Source organism: Mus pahari, chromosome 4 (assembly GCF_900095145.1).
Source record: "Mus pahari chromosome 4, PAHARI_EIJ_v1.1, whole genome shotgun sequence".
Taxonomy (NCBI): domain Eukaryota; kingdom Metazoa; phylum Chordata; class Mammalia; order Rodentia; family Muridae; genus Mus; species Mus pahari.
Window position 1 is genome coordinate 54,876,102 of NC_034593.1, and position 13,985 is coordinate 54,890,086.

At 42.6% G+C, this 13,985-nt stretch overlaps 1 protein-coding gene across 3 annotated transcripts in view; it reads left to right on the forward strand.

The window, feature by feature from the left end:
* Arhgef26 (Rho guanine nucleotide exchange factor 26) overlaps positions 1-13,004 on the forward strand; it is a 116,926-nt gene extending 103,922 nt beyond the window's left edge. For 2 of the 3 annotated variants that reach the window (XM_021195906.2, XM_029537879.1), the window contains 3 exons: positions 8,927-8,994; positions 10,181-10,285; positions 10,965-13,002. In XM_021195906.2, the coding sequence (XP_021051565.1) occupies positions 8,927-8,994; positions 10,181-10,285; positions 10,965-11,107 (316 nt within the window). In that variant the 3' untranslated portion in view covers positions 11,108-13,002. Of the gene's footprint in view, positions 1-8,926; positions 8,995-10,180; positions 10,286-10,964 lie in introns of all 3 variants that reach the window. The other variant, XM_029537881.1, reaches the window with a different exon arrangement.
* Positions 13,005-13,985: the final 981 nt, after the last annotated feature.

Below are 13,985 nucleotides of genomic sequence, written 5' to 3' on the forward strand. Positions count from 1 at the left end.
GCTCAACTCTAGAAGTCCTTGGGTATCAGAGGCCGAACTAGATTTTTTTTTCCTTTGTGTGTACGACAACCTCTTTTAAGAATGGAATTAATATGCTGGATTTTGTGCAACTTTAAGAAAAGCTTAAACTCTTTGGGGATTAGTACTTGTCTAGACATTCCAGAAAATTCATAGCAGTTTTTGCTTGTGATTTCCTCCTCTGTCCCCAGTTTGTTCTTCATTCTGGCCTCACTGCTGCATTGACAGAACTTTTCCTGACTGCAAACATCATTTATGAAATCTCCATTATTTGTTTCTTAGATAGTCTAAGTCAGTGTCCTGCTCTCTTATTTAAAGGCTTGATGCTTTCCCAGGACTGTAGAATCTGTTCTACCCTCTTGCCTTTGATTTGCCTTAAACTGAGAGGTTATACGTTTTCTACACCAGACATGTTCTCAGAGTCTTTAGTTATGTCATCCATAACCCCATGAGTATGACTCATATTTGTAGTTCTTTCATTAATAGCAAGAGAACATTCCAGAAGAGATGGGGGTGGGGGTGGGGCAGTCGTCTCTGGAAACAGAAGGAGGGACTGTCATTCTTCTCGTCCCTCCTCTGCACTCAGTTACAGCTGAGAAGCTAATAAATAGACTGTGCTGGGGAGGTCACTCAGTGGTTAGAGCACTAGCTCTAACAACAGTGCCCGAGGACTTGGGTTCACTTTCCAGCACCTACATGGTGGTTTCAAACTGTCTGTAACTCCGATTTCAGGGCATCTAGAGTGCCCTCTTCTGGTCTCTGGGGATACCAGGCATTTTTGCAGTGCATTCATACACAAGGGCAAAGCATTTATACACTTAATGTAAAAATAATAGCTCTTAAATAAACAGATGCTGGCAAGATACAAAACAGCACCGGTAGAGAAAAAAGGACACCAAAATGCACTTTCCTTAAAACAGACCTCACAGACAATTGGTTGTTTAAATGTCTAGCAAATTATCACATGCTGTACATCTGTAGTTTAGTTTTGAGTTCCTGCTTTTGTGTATTTGTTTTGCTTTAAAGTTAAGCTGGGAAACATAAAAGCTGAACAAACTAATAACACATTATGCTCTCTCTTTAAATCAACTTAAGCTATGTTTACCCCACAACCAGTTATCATTTCTCTATGGTATGGGCTATCTGGTTTTGAACAATCAGTTCTAGTCAGTGTAAGGTATGTTCTTTGCCTCTAAGATTTATGAAATATACAGTTGTATTTTTAGTTTTTAATATGTCCCTTTGTGTACAGGTCTGTGCATGTATGTACACATGTATATTATGCATGCCTGTGCAACACACACAAGCCAGAAGAGAGCTTCAGTGTCCTTTTCGATCACTTCCTTTCTCTTTCTCTCTCTGACTCACTTTCTTCTTCTTGAACTGGGGCTTATGTCTTAGGCCCCTGCCTCTGCACCCTACTGGAGCATGAGTAATCGTATTTGTCAGAATATCTAACTTGTTACAAGGGCACCATGATCCAGCTATGTTTGCAGAGCAGTCACTCTGACAACCAAGTCATCTCTCTGAGCCCCCACATTTATGGTTTGGTTCTCATCTCGTATCTCCTCCCCCTCCTCCCCTCCCCCTCCCTCCCCCGCCTTCTCTTCCTTGTTTGTTTCGAGACAGTTTTTCTCTGTGCACCCCTGACTATCCTGGAACTCACTCTGTAGGCCTTGAACTCAGAGATCTATCTGCCTTCCTTGCCTCCTGCTGGGATTAAAGGCATGTGCCACCACTGCCTGGCAGTTTTCTCCTTTTTATGTATCATTTGGTTAATATGCTCCACTAACAGTTAAGAAAGTGAAGTTTGCTGTATGTCCCTGGGTTTGAGTGTACAGCAGCATGTTTCATCTTCTCTTAATTTTCCTTCTTACTGTCTCCTTCCTGAGTTTATCTTTTGAACCACACAGACAGAATTCTAAACATTCTTTCTCACCCTGCACTGTTGACTGCTAATCTCTAGTCTTGGATCCGTTCATGTCTTTCCCCCTCTTTGTATATAGCAGATTCTCAAAACATATTTTTAGGCTGATACAAGAAGAGAATAATTAGTTTTTCTATATCCAAGACAAGGTAGAGTAGTAACCATATTTAGGGAAATGTTGTTCTTTGTTAGTCTCTGTCACTCTTTTAAAATATGTACTTTTTAATTAGTAAACTTTGTTTGACCGCCCATATGTGTACATACTGCATTCTGAGTATTCTCACCCTCTCAGGCCCCTTTCTCTCTCTTAATCTCTTCACCTCTTCCTCCCTACACATGGCTTTCCCACATTCATGTGGTTTTGTTTGGTTTACTATTTAGTTAGGGCCGCATGAGTGACCAGGGGCATGGAACATCCAATGGATCCTGTCAGGTTGACCAGTAGCTCTCACCCAGAACCCACCAGTGGCCAATGGTTCAGCAGAGATGGGCAGTGCCTCGTTAGCCCCCTTTCCGTCCATGACTGTTGACAGATTTAGCCTTGTGCCAGCCCAGTGAAGGCAACTCAGCTATTGGGGTACATAACTGCAATGGCCACATGATGCCTAGGAGATGCATTCTACAGCTCTTCTACTTCCCCGTCATCTGTCCCATCTTTCCATCACTTTCTCTTTCAGTATTTTCTGAGCCTTAAAGTGGTGGTATAGTGTCCTATTTAGGGCTCTCCACTCAACTGTTCCTTACTATAGCAGCCAACCATCTCTGAAATCACTTATTTGTACTTCTTGAATTAAGGCTGAAAGTAGCATTTGCCTATGGGTATAAACATGTTTAGACAACAGTTTGACTTGTGTCAATTTAGCTGGACAACAGTAGTAGGTTGCCTCTTAAGGCCTCCTATGGCCTATGTTTTTCCCAGTTATGGGGTTTTGATTAGGCTCATACTATAAGTCATGAATTTTCTCTTGTGGAACAAGTCCTGAATCCAATCAAATAATATTGGTTGCCCCTGTAATGGTTTTGCCATTATTACAGTAGTGAGTACATCTTGCCTGGTTGTTGGTATTAGTTCATAAGGTTCACAGTTGGTGCCCATTCTCTCCTAGCAGCCTGTAGAGCACTCTTAGCATTATGAAAGCTAGTCAGCAGGGAAGGCACTTTCTGCTTTGTTCTGCCTTTATTTCCCTATATTTTGCAGTCATGATATGTTGTCCACCTCTGTCTCTGCCTTGATGCTGGGGTGTCAGATATGCCACTCAGGGAAGGCAGGACACAGTCTAAGATAGAGGTCCCAGTCTGTCCTTCAAGGCAAGAGATCTGGGACAGATCCTATGCTTCTTACACTCCTGTGTACGCAGATGCTGCTGTGAACCTCGAGAAATTGGGAACAGGTCTGCTGTCCACACTGAGCCCAGGTTGGAGTGGAATTTGACTTAGTTCTGAATGAGTGCCAAAGTATGGAGGGGCTGGAAGAAAGACCTTCTCTGGGATCTAGGCAGGGTTCTTTACAACAAAGGATTCCCCCCAACCTACCCCCAACCCTGCTGCAATTCTTGATGAAGAAGGTCTTTGCTTGTCCATTCTGCTTTATTCATGGTGGATGAGAGTGCCTATGTCTTACTCAGGGGGAACCAGAGATGAAATACCTCTTGCAGGATGGAATGCCCAGGAAAGGAAGCTCATTGACTAGACACTCTGAGCCTATCTAGACACCTCATTAGCATGAAGAACTCTAGGTTTTTATCCTATATGACTGGTTGTCAGGGAACTGATTCTAATACCTATCATCTCGATTGTGAGATTTACTGGAGATGGTGGGTGTTGAATCTGTTTCAGTCTTACCTGTTCTTCTGTCTCTGGTGTCATGGTTCCACTGCCCCTGTGTTAGTGGGAGGTTGGAGATCTACATGCTATACTGGGGTTCCAGTTTAATAATCATGGCTCTAGGAGGAGAATTCTCTAGCTAAGAAGGATACCTCCCTTCTATTTATTTTAATTTGCTTATTGTTTTCAATATGGCTGTTTCACTAGTCACTTTGGCTACTCTCCCTCATGCCCTTATTTTCCTCCATACCACCAGTACTTAAACATTCTATCCTGTTTGTCTCACCACTTTTTTTTTTTTAAGATTTATTTATTATTATACATAAGTACACTGTAGCTGTCTTCAGACATTCCAGAAGAGGATGTCAGAGCTCATTACGGGTGGTTGTGAGCTACCATGTGGTTGTTGGGATTTGAACTCAGGACCCTTGGAAGAGCAGTCAGTGCTCTTACCCGCTGAGCCATCCCGCCAGCCCCTCACCACTTTCATATCATGTATGTCCTACTAACTACACCCCCCTCCTCCCAACGTCTTAGATATCGTACTTCCCATTGGCCCCTTCCTAGGTTTCTGGCATCTGTAAGTTGCTAGAACAACCTGGTTTTCACTTTTGTTCATAAGAACCCTGCTGACTATTTTGTAGGATGGGCATCTAGTTGTGTACATGGTGTTATGTGTTTGCCTGTCATGGACCTTAAGTCACTGTACTGCTAACCAGACAACACTCTGAAAAAGACAAAGGATTACTCTTCTTGAGAAGACAAGGGAAGAATGTTTTACTCTTATCTCTTTTCCTTCTGGGCTTTTCAAGAAGAATGTGGGAGATGGAGAGTCCCCTTTGTCTGCCTTCATTAAAATGAGGCACAGACAGCGGCAGTTCCCACAGGCCAACAGACAACAAGCAAGTGATATCCTTGGCTTCCTGCATTTGCAGTAGAATTTGGATTCCCCTTTGGGCCCAATGTATGCAGGGATGAGATATCTACTATGTGATCAGTGGGGGGGACAAGGTCTTTTCAACCATGCATGTCACTGTAGGATGGATTGAGCCATCATAAACTAGAGTCAGAGGTCCTTTCTTGTATTTCTTTTGCAGAGAAGCTGGGAGCCTAATGAATGTAGCTGTGCTGTCAGCCACCCAGACCGGGTGCTGGGCTCTGACAAAGAGGCATTGTTGGCAGGGAGCTTTGCCCTCTTCCTGCTTCAGTTAATGATTTAATTACAACAGGAAGTATAAGGAGTGGATGGAATTGTAAATGGGATCTCAGAGGCAGTTGTAGTCTTTCTTCCTTTAGGAACATCCCAACATAAAGTAGACGGTCTATATGGGAAAATGTAGTTCAGGTTGCAATTTTTCTTTTCCTTTTCCTTTTTGAATCTAGATTCTAGGTCTGAAAATGATCTTTCACATTCGAGGGGTGCTGTTCCCTTTCTTCCAAGTCAAATTATAGTCACCTTTCGTAAAAGTACCTTTCATAAACAAACAAGATATTTTAAGGAGAAATGGGCAGAACATTGTTTTAAAGAATTGTATTTATTTTTATTTTATGCGCATTGGTGTTTTGCCTGCATGTATATTTGTGTGAAGCACCAGATCCCTTGGTACTGGAGTTATAGTTGTGAGCTGCTATATGGGTGCTGGGGATTGAACCTGCCTCCTCTGGAAGAGCAGCCAGTGCTCTTAACCACTGAGCCATCTCTTTGGCCCCCAGAAGCAGAATATTTTAAACAGCACACAACAATGCCACATGCCCTTCTTGGGCGGGTAACCAAAATAAAGAAGCCTTCATTTGATACTCTGAACAAGTGATATTAAAGTGAGCACTGATATTTCACATGAAGCCTATTAGCTTCACCAGTTATTATTAACAGTATTACATATTAACAGCACCAGCCCCGACTTTCCTGGGGTAGGGGATGACAGAACTACAAGTCTGATTAACATCTCTTGTTTTCTCAATGACCATTTCTATTCTAAAAATGCTGGAAAAATAAACTGCCCTTAATACTTAGAGATAAGGTTTGCTATGAAGCTTATGCTAGCTGGGGTGATCCTCAGCCTCCTAAAAGCTGGGATTGCCCGCAGGGTTGAGGCTGCAGTGTGTGCTGTCATTGTAGAGCTTTCCTTTCTAATACTTATCCAGCCTTTAGCAGGTGCGGTGAGAAATTGGATTTCTGTGTCTGCAACCTTTTTGCAATCAAGTTTAAACTTGCCATGTTTATGGCTCAGTTAAAGGATAGGTAGGACCAAGGGGCTCAGCTGTAACTCCCCATGAGGAGTCTTTCACGGCATCTTCTAGTGCTATGCATACAAAGCTGGGTGGCCGTGGAAAGGCTGTTAGTCTCTGTTCTACTTGGTCTTTTCTCCTCTGTCGTCAAATGTAGCTTCAGGAGCATCTTTCCCAGTGCATTGCATACTGCTTGGGGCTTGAACATGTTTTATTCTGCTTGTCTGCCCCATCATATTAAGAGCTATGAACAGCAATGAACCCCAGCCTGGTGTAGTACCTGTTCATTCAGTGAAGCTTGCTTGAAGGATTCCTTTTATCTTGGAATTTGATACCCCACAGGTATCAGGGCAAAGGGAAAAGTCTGAACTGCCTGTGTGGTAGGTTGCAAATGCCTCTTGTTTCATATGGTAACTGGGGAGAGTAGATGAGAGTGAGCCATGGACTTTAATAATGGCTTTCCTGTCTTTAGGCTGTCTTTAGCAAGTGCTCGGCTCCCCTTTAGAGACACACTCCTTCCAGTTTCCTGGTGGGGCCAGCTCCTTGGCGAGGCATGTAGAAGCCCCAGGGGAACTGGTGTGGTTTGACAGCTTCTAAGAGGGGGTGGTACTGACTCAATTGAAATGTTTTCAAGAAACAGCTCCATTCAGCAAGGGCAACAACAAGTGTCTTGTTCTGTCCTCTAGAGTCCCAGCAAGGGGCCACACTGTCTACAGGATGCCATTAGTACCCAGACAGCATGGCACAGGAGTGAATGATTTCATCTGGACTGCTCAACCTCAGTGGCAGGGGGCAGCTGTTGGAGCTTGAGATTGGCCTTGTCTGCAAAGTCCTATGTGAAAGATTCTGTTCCAAAGTGCTCTGGGAAGGCAGCAGTTTGGGCAGGACAAGACATGGGGCAAAGGCCTGCCCTGCTTTTGGTATGGCACAGAGAGGCACAGACACTGAGCTGTGGAAACTGCTCTTGGTGACCCACTCACCTTCTGCTACATCTTAGCTTTCAGTTGGCATGGTACTTTGGAAAATTCCAGTGCAGCCTGTGGCATAGTAAGGATCTTTCTCCATCAAACAGCACAATTTAAAGTTTTTACTTGGGAACTGGTTTAAAGGAAGCGCTGTATGTTACTTATTCCTTACAAAACTAAGATAGAGCACTTTGCTCTGTATTAGCAAAGTTTTAGAAGCAAGATGGTATCATCAGTGTCTAGTAATTGTGTGTTACTGCATGAAGCCTCACTTCCGTCAGTCTCTGTATGTGGATGTAGGGATGCACATGCCAGACTGTGTGGGTCAGAGGGCTATCCCCGGTGACTGAGCTTCATGGCCACTGTGTATACTAGGCTATGTGTCCCTAAGGAGTCCTGAGATTCTCCAAGCCTCCCATGCACTGTAGGAGAGCTGGGATTGCAGGGATCCACACTCATGCCTGGCAGAGCTATAGGCTCTGAATGATCTCAAACCCCTTTGCATCTTCCTCCTCCTCTCCTCCTTCTTTTATTATTATTAAATTAAGTATACATGTTGCATCCTAATTGCAATACCTATTTATTTTACTTTTAAACATATATCAATTTCTTTTTTAAGTCAATCTCATTATATTGCAAAGAGTGGCCTTTACCTTGTGGCAGTCTCCTGCCTATCAAGAGTATGATCTGGTAATAGCAGCAAACAACTGATCAAGGTTCAGCTTGTGAGGATTAATATGATTCTCTTATAATCAGATGTTTACTGAGTACCAGTTACACTAAGCAGTGCTCTGGAGAGACTCTAATTAGCCAGGCACCTAGCTGTGTGGATGCGTGATGGGAATGTGGGTGTTAGAAGAGGTCAGAGGCATCAGATCCCCTGGACCTGAAGTAATAGGCAGTAAGCCACTTATGTGGGTGCTAGGAACTGAACCTGAAGTCCTCCACAATAGCAAGTGCATTTCTGAGCCTTCTCAGCAACCACAAAAGGCAGGGTTTCTAACAGGCAGTAGTGAATGGACTGCAGAAGAGAAAGGGAAGTGGGGAGACCACAGAGGACAAGCATGGGCTGGTGTGCCCTGTTGCAGGTCCTTATGTGGGCTGCTCTGCTTGGTATGGCAGAGGAGTACATACATGTCCAGGAGTGAAAATAGGTATTGGGAGAATAAAAAAAAAATGTTCTTCAAGTATTTGGGTATAAAGATGTCTGCCCAGGTTTATTGGTATAGTAAATTGGCTGGAATTGCTTATCCCCGAAATATGCTACTCTCATCCTACAGATGACATTTTTAGAAGATTTTACAGAGAACTAAAATAGTATATACATGTAGTTTGATGTGACTAATTGCAATTCCCGTGCTTGCTTTTCTAAATACACAGGACGATGATGTGGTGGAACAGTGCTGCGCTTGCCCAGCACTGGTGGTAGTCACAGCAAAGTTTTGTTTCACACAGCTGTAACAGTGTATTAAAATATTTTGGCTATTTTTTCTAACTATGCTTATGAAAATAGTTTAAAGCATTTGAGAATAGTCTAAATATTTCAGAATTTCTATTTCAATAATGCTCACACATAGAAAAGGGATTTCTCAGCTTCTTTACCAACAAGGTTGAGTATATGGGAGGGAAAGGATCCCTTCTGAGGGAAATTGGTCCTCTGGACTGTCAAACATCAGATGAGTGTGGTAAGTATTGATTCAGTGGCTAATCAGTTCTCCATTAAATGTCCAACGGTTATATGAGAAGTCTCCTCTACCCAATCACTAGCCACATTTCTATTTGTTTGACAATGATAACTCTTCCCTTTTTTAAAAAAAAAATCACTCCTGCCCATTTCCAAGGCCAGTCCCCTACCTTCCGGGATCCCGTACGTTCTGGAAATAGGTTTGCAGTGGCTGTCTAGAATAAACTACTTTCAGTCTCTAGGGAACTAATCTAGATTGCTCCTGTTCTCTGTGTTTAGGAGTGAGCGAGCCCGCTGGATCACAGCCCTGGGACACAGCAGTGGGAAGCAGCCACCAGACAGAACCAGTAAGTTTCCAGGAACACGGAGGGGCTCTGCCCTCTGCTGGCCAGCATGGTTACTGACTGGTTACACTGTCTTCATCTCTACCAACTTTTAAAGGGTTCCTTCCACAACAGCTGTTAGTTCCTCCCATGTTAGTTGCTAAACATGAAAAATCGCTGCTTAGTTTTTCCAAGTTTGTTTCTCCATCTGTGAGTCAGAGGTATTGGGTTCACTTCGGGACATCAGGAGGGCAAAGGTCAATTATAGAGGGTCAAAGTCCTGCTTGAACCATAAAATGCTTATAGCTAGTGGTTATGAATAGGCTTGAATATAAACAGAAAAGTGTTTAATTTTTATTGCTTTGAGAAAAAGACTTGCTATGTAGCTCTGCCTGGCCTGGGTTTCACACTAGTCCAAACTGGCTTTAGACTCAAGTTTTTGCCTCGGCTTCACAAAGGGTGGCAAGAGCTACCATATCTGGTTACAAGTTTTGGTCTAAAGAAAATTACATTTTTTTCACGATCCTTTTTAGTGTAGGTGGCAGTGTCAAGAAAATGTATTTTATTCTTCTGGTGTTGTAGTATGCACATTCAACTGTGACACTTCATTTCTGGATGACTGAAGGATGAGGCTTGCAAAGGTGGTTTTCTGTAGCTCTTTAATGATCACAGCCTTTAGAGTTAAAGCAAAAGTGGTTGGCTTGACATCAAATTTTATATTAAAAACAAATAATGAAGCCATGTCAGTCAGTTCTGCTGAGGTTGTATTGTTGCAAATCAGCATTTGTGGGCATTCTGAATTCGTCTGGCCATTGGCTAGAGCCCTCACTTTTTTCTAAGCTTTGCCACCGCCTTTATGCCTGGTTCCTGATAGGATAGGGTCACTGTAGATAAAACTCCGGGCATTGCAGATGGCATGAGTTATATACTCTTGGCCTGCAACTTCCTCTCTCACCTCCATTTCCCCAAGTGTAATACAACGAATGACTCTGGTCAAGGCTATTGTTGAGCATCTCCATGCATCACAAGAGTCCTCCTGATCCCAACATTTAAAACCAGGCACGAGGCTTCTTTAATTTCCCGAAGGAGCCCAGCTCAGACCACCAGTGCCAGCCCTGGAATCACAGAGCCCAGTAAGTGAATGCATACTGCTGCTTTGTACAAGATTTCTCAGCCCCTGGAAGCTCAGAATATCCCTTTTCCTCCACAGCACTGACCCAGGTGGAAATCATTAGGTCTTTTACTGCCAAACAGCCAGATGAACTTTCCCTGCAGGTGGCAGACGTGGTTCTCATTTATCAGCGAGTTGGCGATGGTGAGTAGGACTGTTCTCATAGGAACTGGTGGACTGGTGCTCACAGAGCCTCAAGTCCAAAGAGTTTCATTTGGTCGGGAACACCTGCATTCCATATCCAGACATAGCGATGCTTTAGCTTCTCTATTCCAAGACAGCCTCCACTTTCCTCTTGTTCTTAACCCAGGTTCCTGACAATTCATGCTCCAAACTCAGAAGCTTCTCAGAGCCCAACATACTTAGAGGTGGTGCATTTAAACACCCTTCCCCTGCCCTGATGCTTTTCTCTCCGTGCATACTTTTGAAACACATATTCAGTCACCATAGAGGTTCCTTTCCTTCCCAGTCCTGCAGTCATAACTCCAGAAGCTTTGTGCCCGGCCCCTTTATTTAAAAAGGGAAGACTTTCCTACGTCTCCTGCCCAAAGGATTCCCTTTCTGAGTTCAGGCAGCTCTCTTAGCCTCCTCCCTTGGAGCTTTTGCTCATGCCCAGTCTCTGGTGCATCCATCATTCTCTCTTGCAACCTTGTCCTACTTCACGATAAGTATTTAGACTTTAACAGGCATTGATTGCACTGAAGTTTCTTCCAGCCCATGGAAGGAAGCGATCTCTGAACCGGCATCTCCTCTTCAGAGTAAGATGGCATGGAAGGATACCTCCAGACATTCCTTGTCTGATGCAGCCTGTTTTTTCTTGCAGGCTGGTATGAAGGGGAACGGCTTCGAGATGGAGAAAGGGGCTGGTTTCCAATGGAATGTGCCAAGGAGATAACATGTCAAGCTACTATTGATAAGAATGTGGAGAGGATGGGACGCTTGCTAGGACTGGAAACCAACGTGTAACCTCTCAGATGGCCAATAGAATGGGGACTACTTTTACTGTTATTACAGTCTGCTTAATTAAAAAGATGGAAACACTTGCCTATAAGCTTGCCAAGCCATTCTGCACTTTGGAAGAACAGCTACCAGATGCAGTGAGTCCACAAAGCTCAGCTTTTGCATAATGATGCTCCTGAAAACATCTGTGTCCAGGGATGACAACAGTCGTGGCTCCCACCACTAACACCGTTTTCTAAGATGTTGTATTTTGGCCTCTCTGCCCCCACTTAGACTGTTGCTCTTTCCCATGAGTTTCTCCTTTGTATGGTCTCACAGCATCAGCAAGTTTGTCTTTGAGATTGTCCATTTTGTAAATACTTTTTGTGTCGTAGCCTAATGCTGTTAATTCCAAAAGGAACTGATAGTAGTTCAGTAGGTGAGCTGTCATGTTTTGTAAACCTCTTTCTACGAAAGGGAAATTGACACTTGAACTCTGCCACCATTTTCCTTAATAGAAGGAAGGTGAGGCGCCACCCAGTGAGGATTTTTAAAAATCCATCTCATTCAATATTGTTCTTAGATAACTATAGCGTAACAACCCTAAACTACTAAAATGACATGGGATTTACAACTCACAGATGTGAGAACATCCTGAAGACAGGATATTATGGGCCAACTGCTAAAGAGCTGACATAAGATTGCTCTGCCTTCAGTAACACATGATTCCTGACAATTGTACTTGTTTTCAATTGAAAATGGCTGGAACATTAACAATTTTCAGAAGAGAAAATTAAGCTTAGACAGTATCAAGATACCAACAGGGTACTTGCTTGAAATATTTTGATGTTAGCAGGAATTCACTGCATTAAATACCTGGTAGATGGGATTGGAGTCTCTCTTAGCTATGAGTTCCAAAAAGACATTTTTTTCTCACTAGGACAAGGAGACAATGTAGTATACTACAGTTTATTAAAAGGTCATGAAGGTTTGAAAAGACTGACATGGGAAATAGTTTCATTAGTTGCTATAGCCCCTCTGTTCTGTTTATCATGCAAAACCTATATAGATATTATCAGCTGCCTCAGATCTTTGTCCCATGTCCCTGCTCCTGTCTAAACAGCACCCAAACCATAAGATTCCAGAAGCCCAGTGTGTAGGTGTGCTTGGTTCATACCCTGAAACCTGTCCACTTCAGCAGTAAACCGGACTAGTGCTCCCAGGCACTTCTCACCTTTGGGATGCCTTTTCCGTGCAAAAGGCATGCCAGGCCCCGAGTCCTTGGAGGTGTGAGTGAGTACGTGAATGAAGCAATAGCAGTAGCCCACAGCAAGAGATGTCCCAGGATTATAAAACAGGAAATCTGTCTCCTCTTCAATGTCACAAACTTTTTAGAAGTGCTAACGTGTGGTTTAATTTCATGTTTTACTTGAGGCAGAAGGTGTTGCTTGAAAGAGGAGTCATTTTGTATTATTATTTTGCTAATACCCATTTGAAGCTATAAAATAATACTATGATCCTGTGAATTAATTTATAAGTGTTACACAGTGTAGAAATATGCATCCTTTAAGTCAAGCAGCTGAACACTCATTAAAGTGTTCCTGTATAGCAGGTATTTAACTGTCACAGAGTTTCACTTCAACTGTGATTGTTTTAAACATTTTTTATGCCTTCTTTGAAATGTACAGTGTGACTTCACTCCTGCAAAAACAGAAATGTTACTTTTGTTCCAATAAATTGAAACTGCTTGTACACTTTCAACAGAGTTTGTGAATTATAAAGACTTTATATATAAAACTTGTCTTTCTGTGCTGGTGTGACTTGATTTACTCATGGTATGAAGTTTATGGCTTGGGGGATTTGTGGTTAAATAAAAGCTATACTGAAGTTACCTATAGCTAGCATTATAGAAGACTCATCTTGTCTCGGGTATGTGTTGGGCATCAGTTATCCTAGGAAACAGGTGCTTTTGGGAATTGGGTTCTACTGTTTCTGTGCTTATGCAATTTTATCACCTAGTAAATCATGGCAGAAGAAAAAACCCAAACCCTTCTATATCAGTTTCCTACTACTGTATAAGATTACCATAAAATGAGTGACTGGAAACAATACTCAGTGTCTGTGTAAAATCTTGCATTTCAAAAGTCAGAAGTCCCAGGTACCTGGCTGCAAGTGTTACATTATCCTTCAATCGTCAAGGCAGCAATAGAATGCTTATTACTAGGACTTGGAATTTAATTCCCGGTTCATGCTGTCTGAGGGAGAAAATGTCCTTTTGAAGGATTCATGATTAAATTGGGCTCATGGAATAATTTCCACAACTCAAGATTAGCTTTTTTTTTTTTTTTTTAAGTAGGCTAATGAATGTTTCAGAAATAATTTTAGTCCTTGGTTAGATCTGTACATTTCCTTGGCTGTGCAACATAAAACAAGGAGGTGGGTTAGCAGAGCTATCTTGGAATTCTGCTTTCAGCAGCCACCATAAAACCTTAAAATGCTAGATACTTCCAACTTTATTACAGCAAATACCCTTCAGATCTTTTTGTACCATAATTCAACAGTCTAACACATCTTTGTTATCTATCTTGCCTGGGATGAAGAGCGATTGGTATATACCATTTCTAGTAAGTAGCAGAATACATTATCTTGTGCTCCCTTTGGCTGGGCTCCTTTGATTTGCAGTTTAAGAATGAAGGTCAGAGTGTAGTATGTGCACCAGTAACGTTTGTGGATTGAGTCCCTCGGGAGCTTACTCTGGAATGAATGGGAAAATGGTCCTGAAAGACAAGGTTTGCTCAATGGACTCTTGATATTAGCAGAAGAAAACCAAAACCTCACTGGTGCAAACGAATACCACCTGAACTCAGTGATTTCTATAAGCAAGTGGCCATAGGTCCAGCAAAGA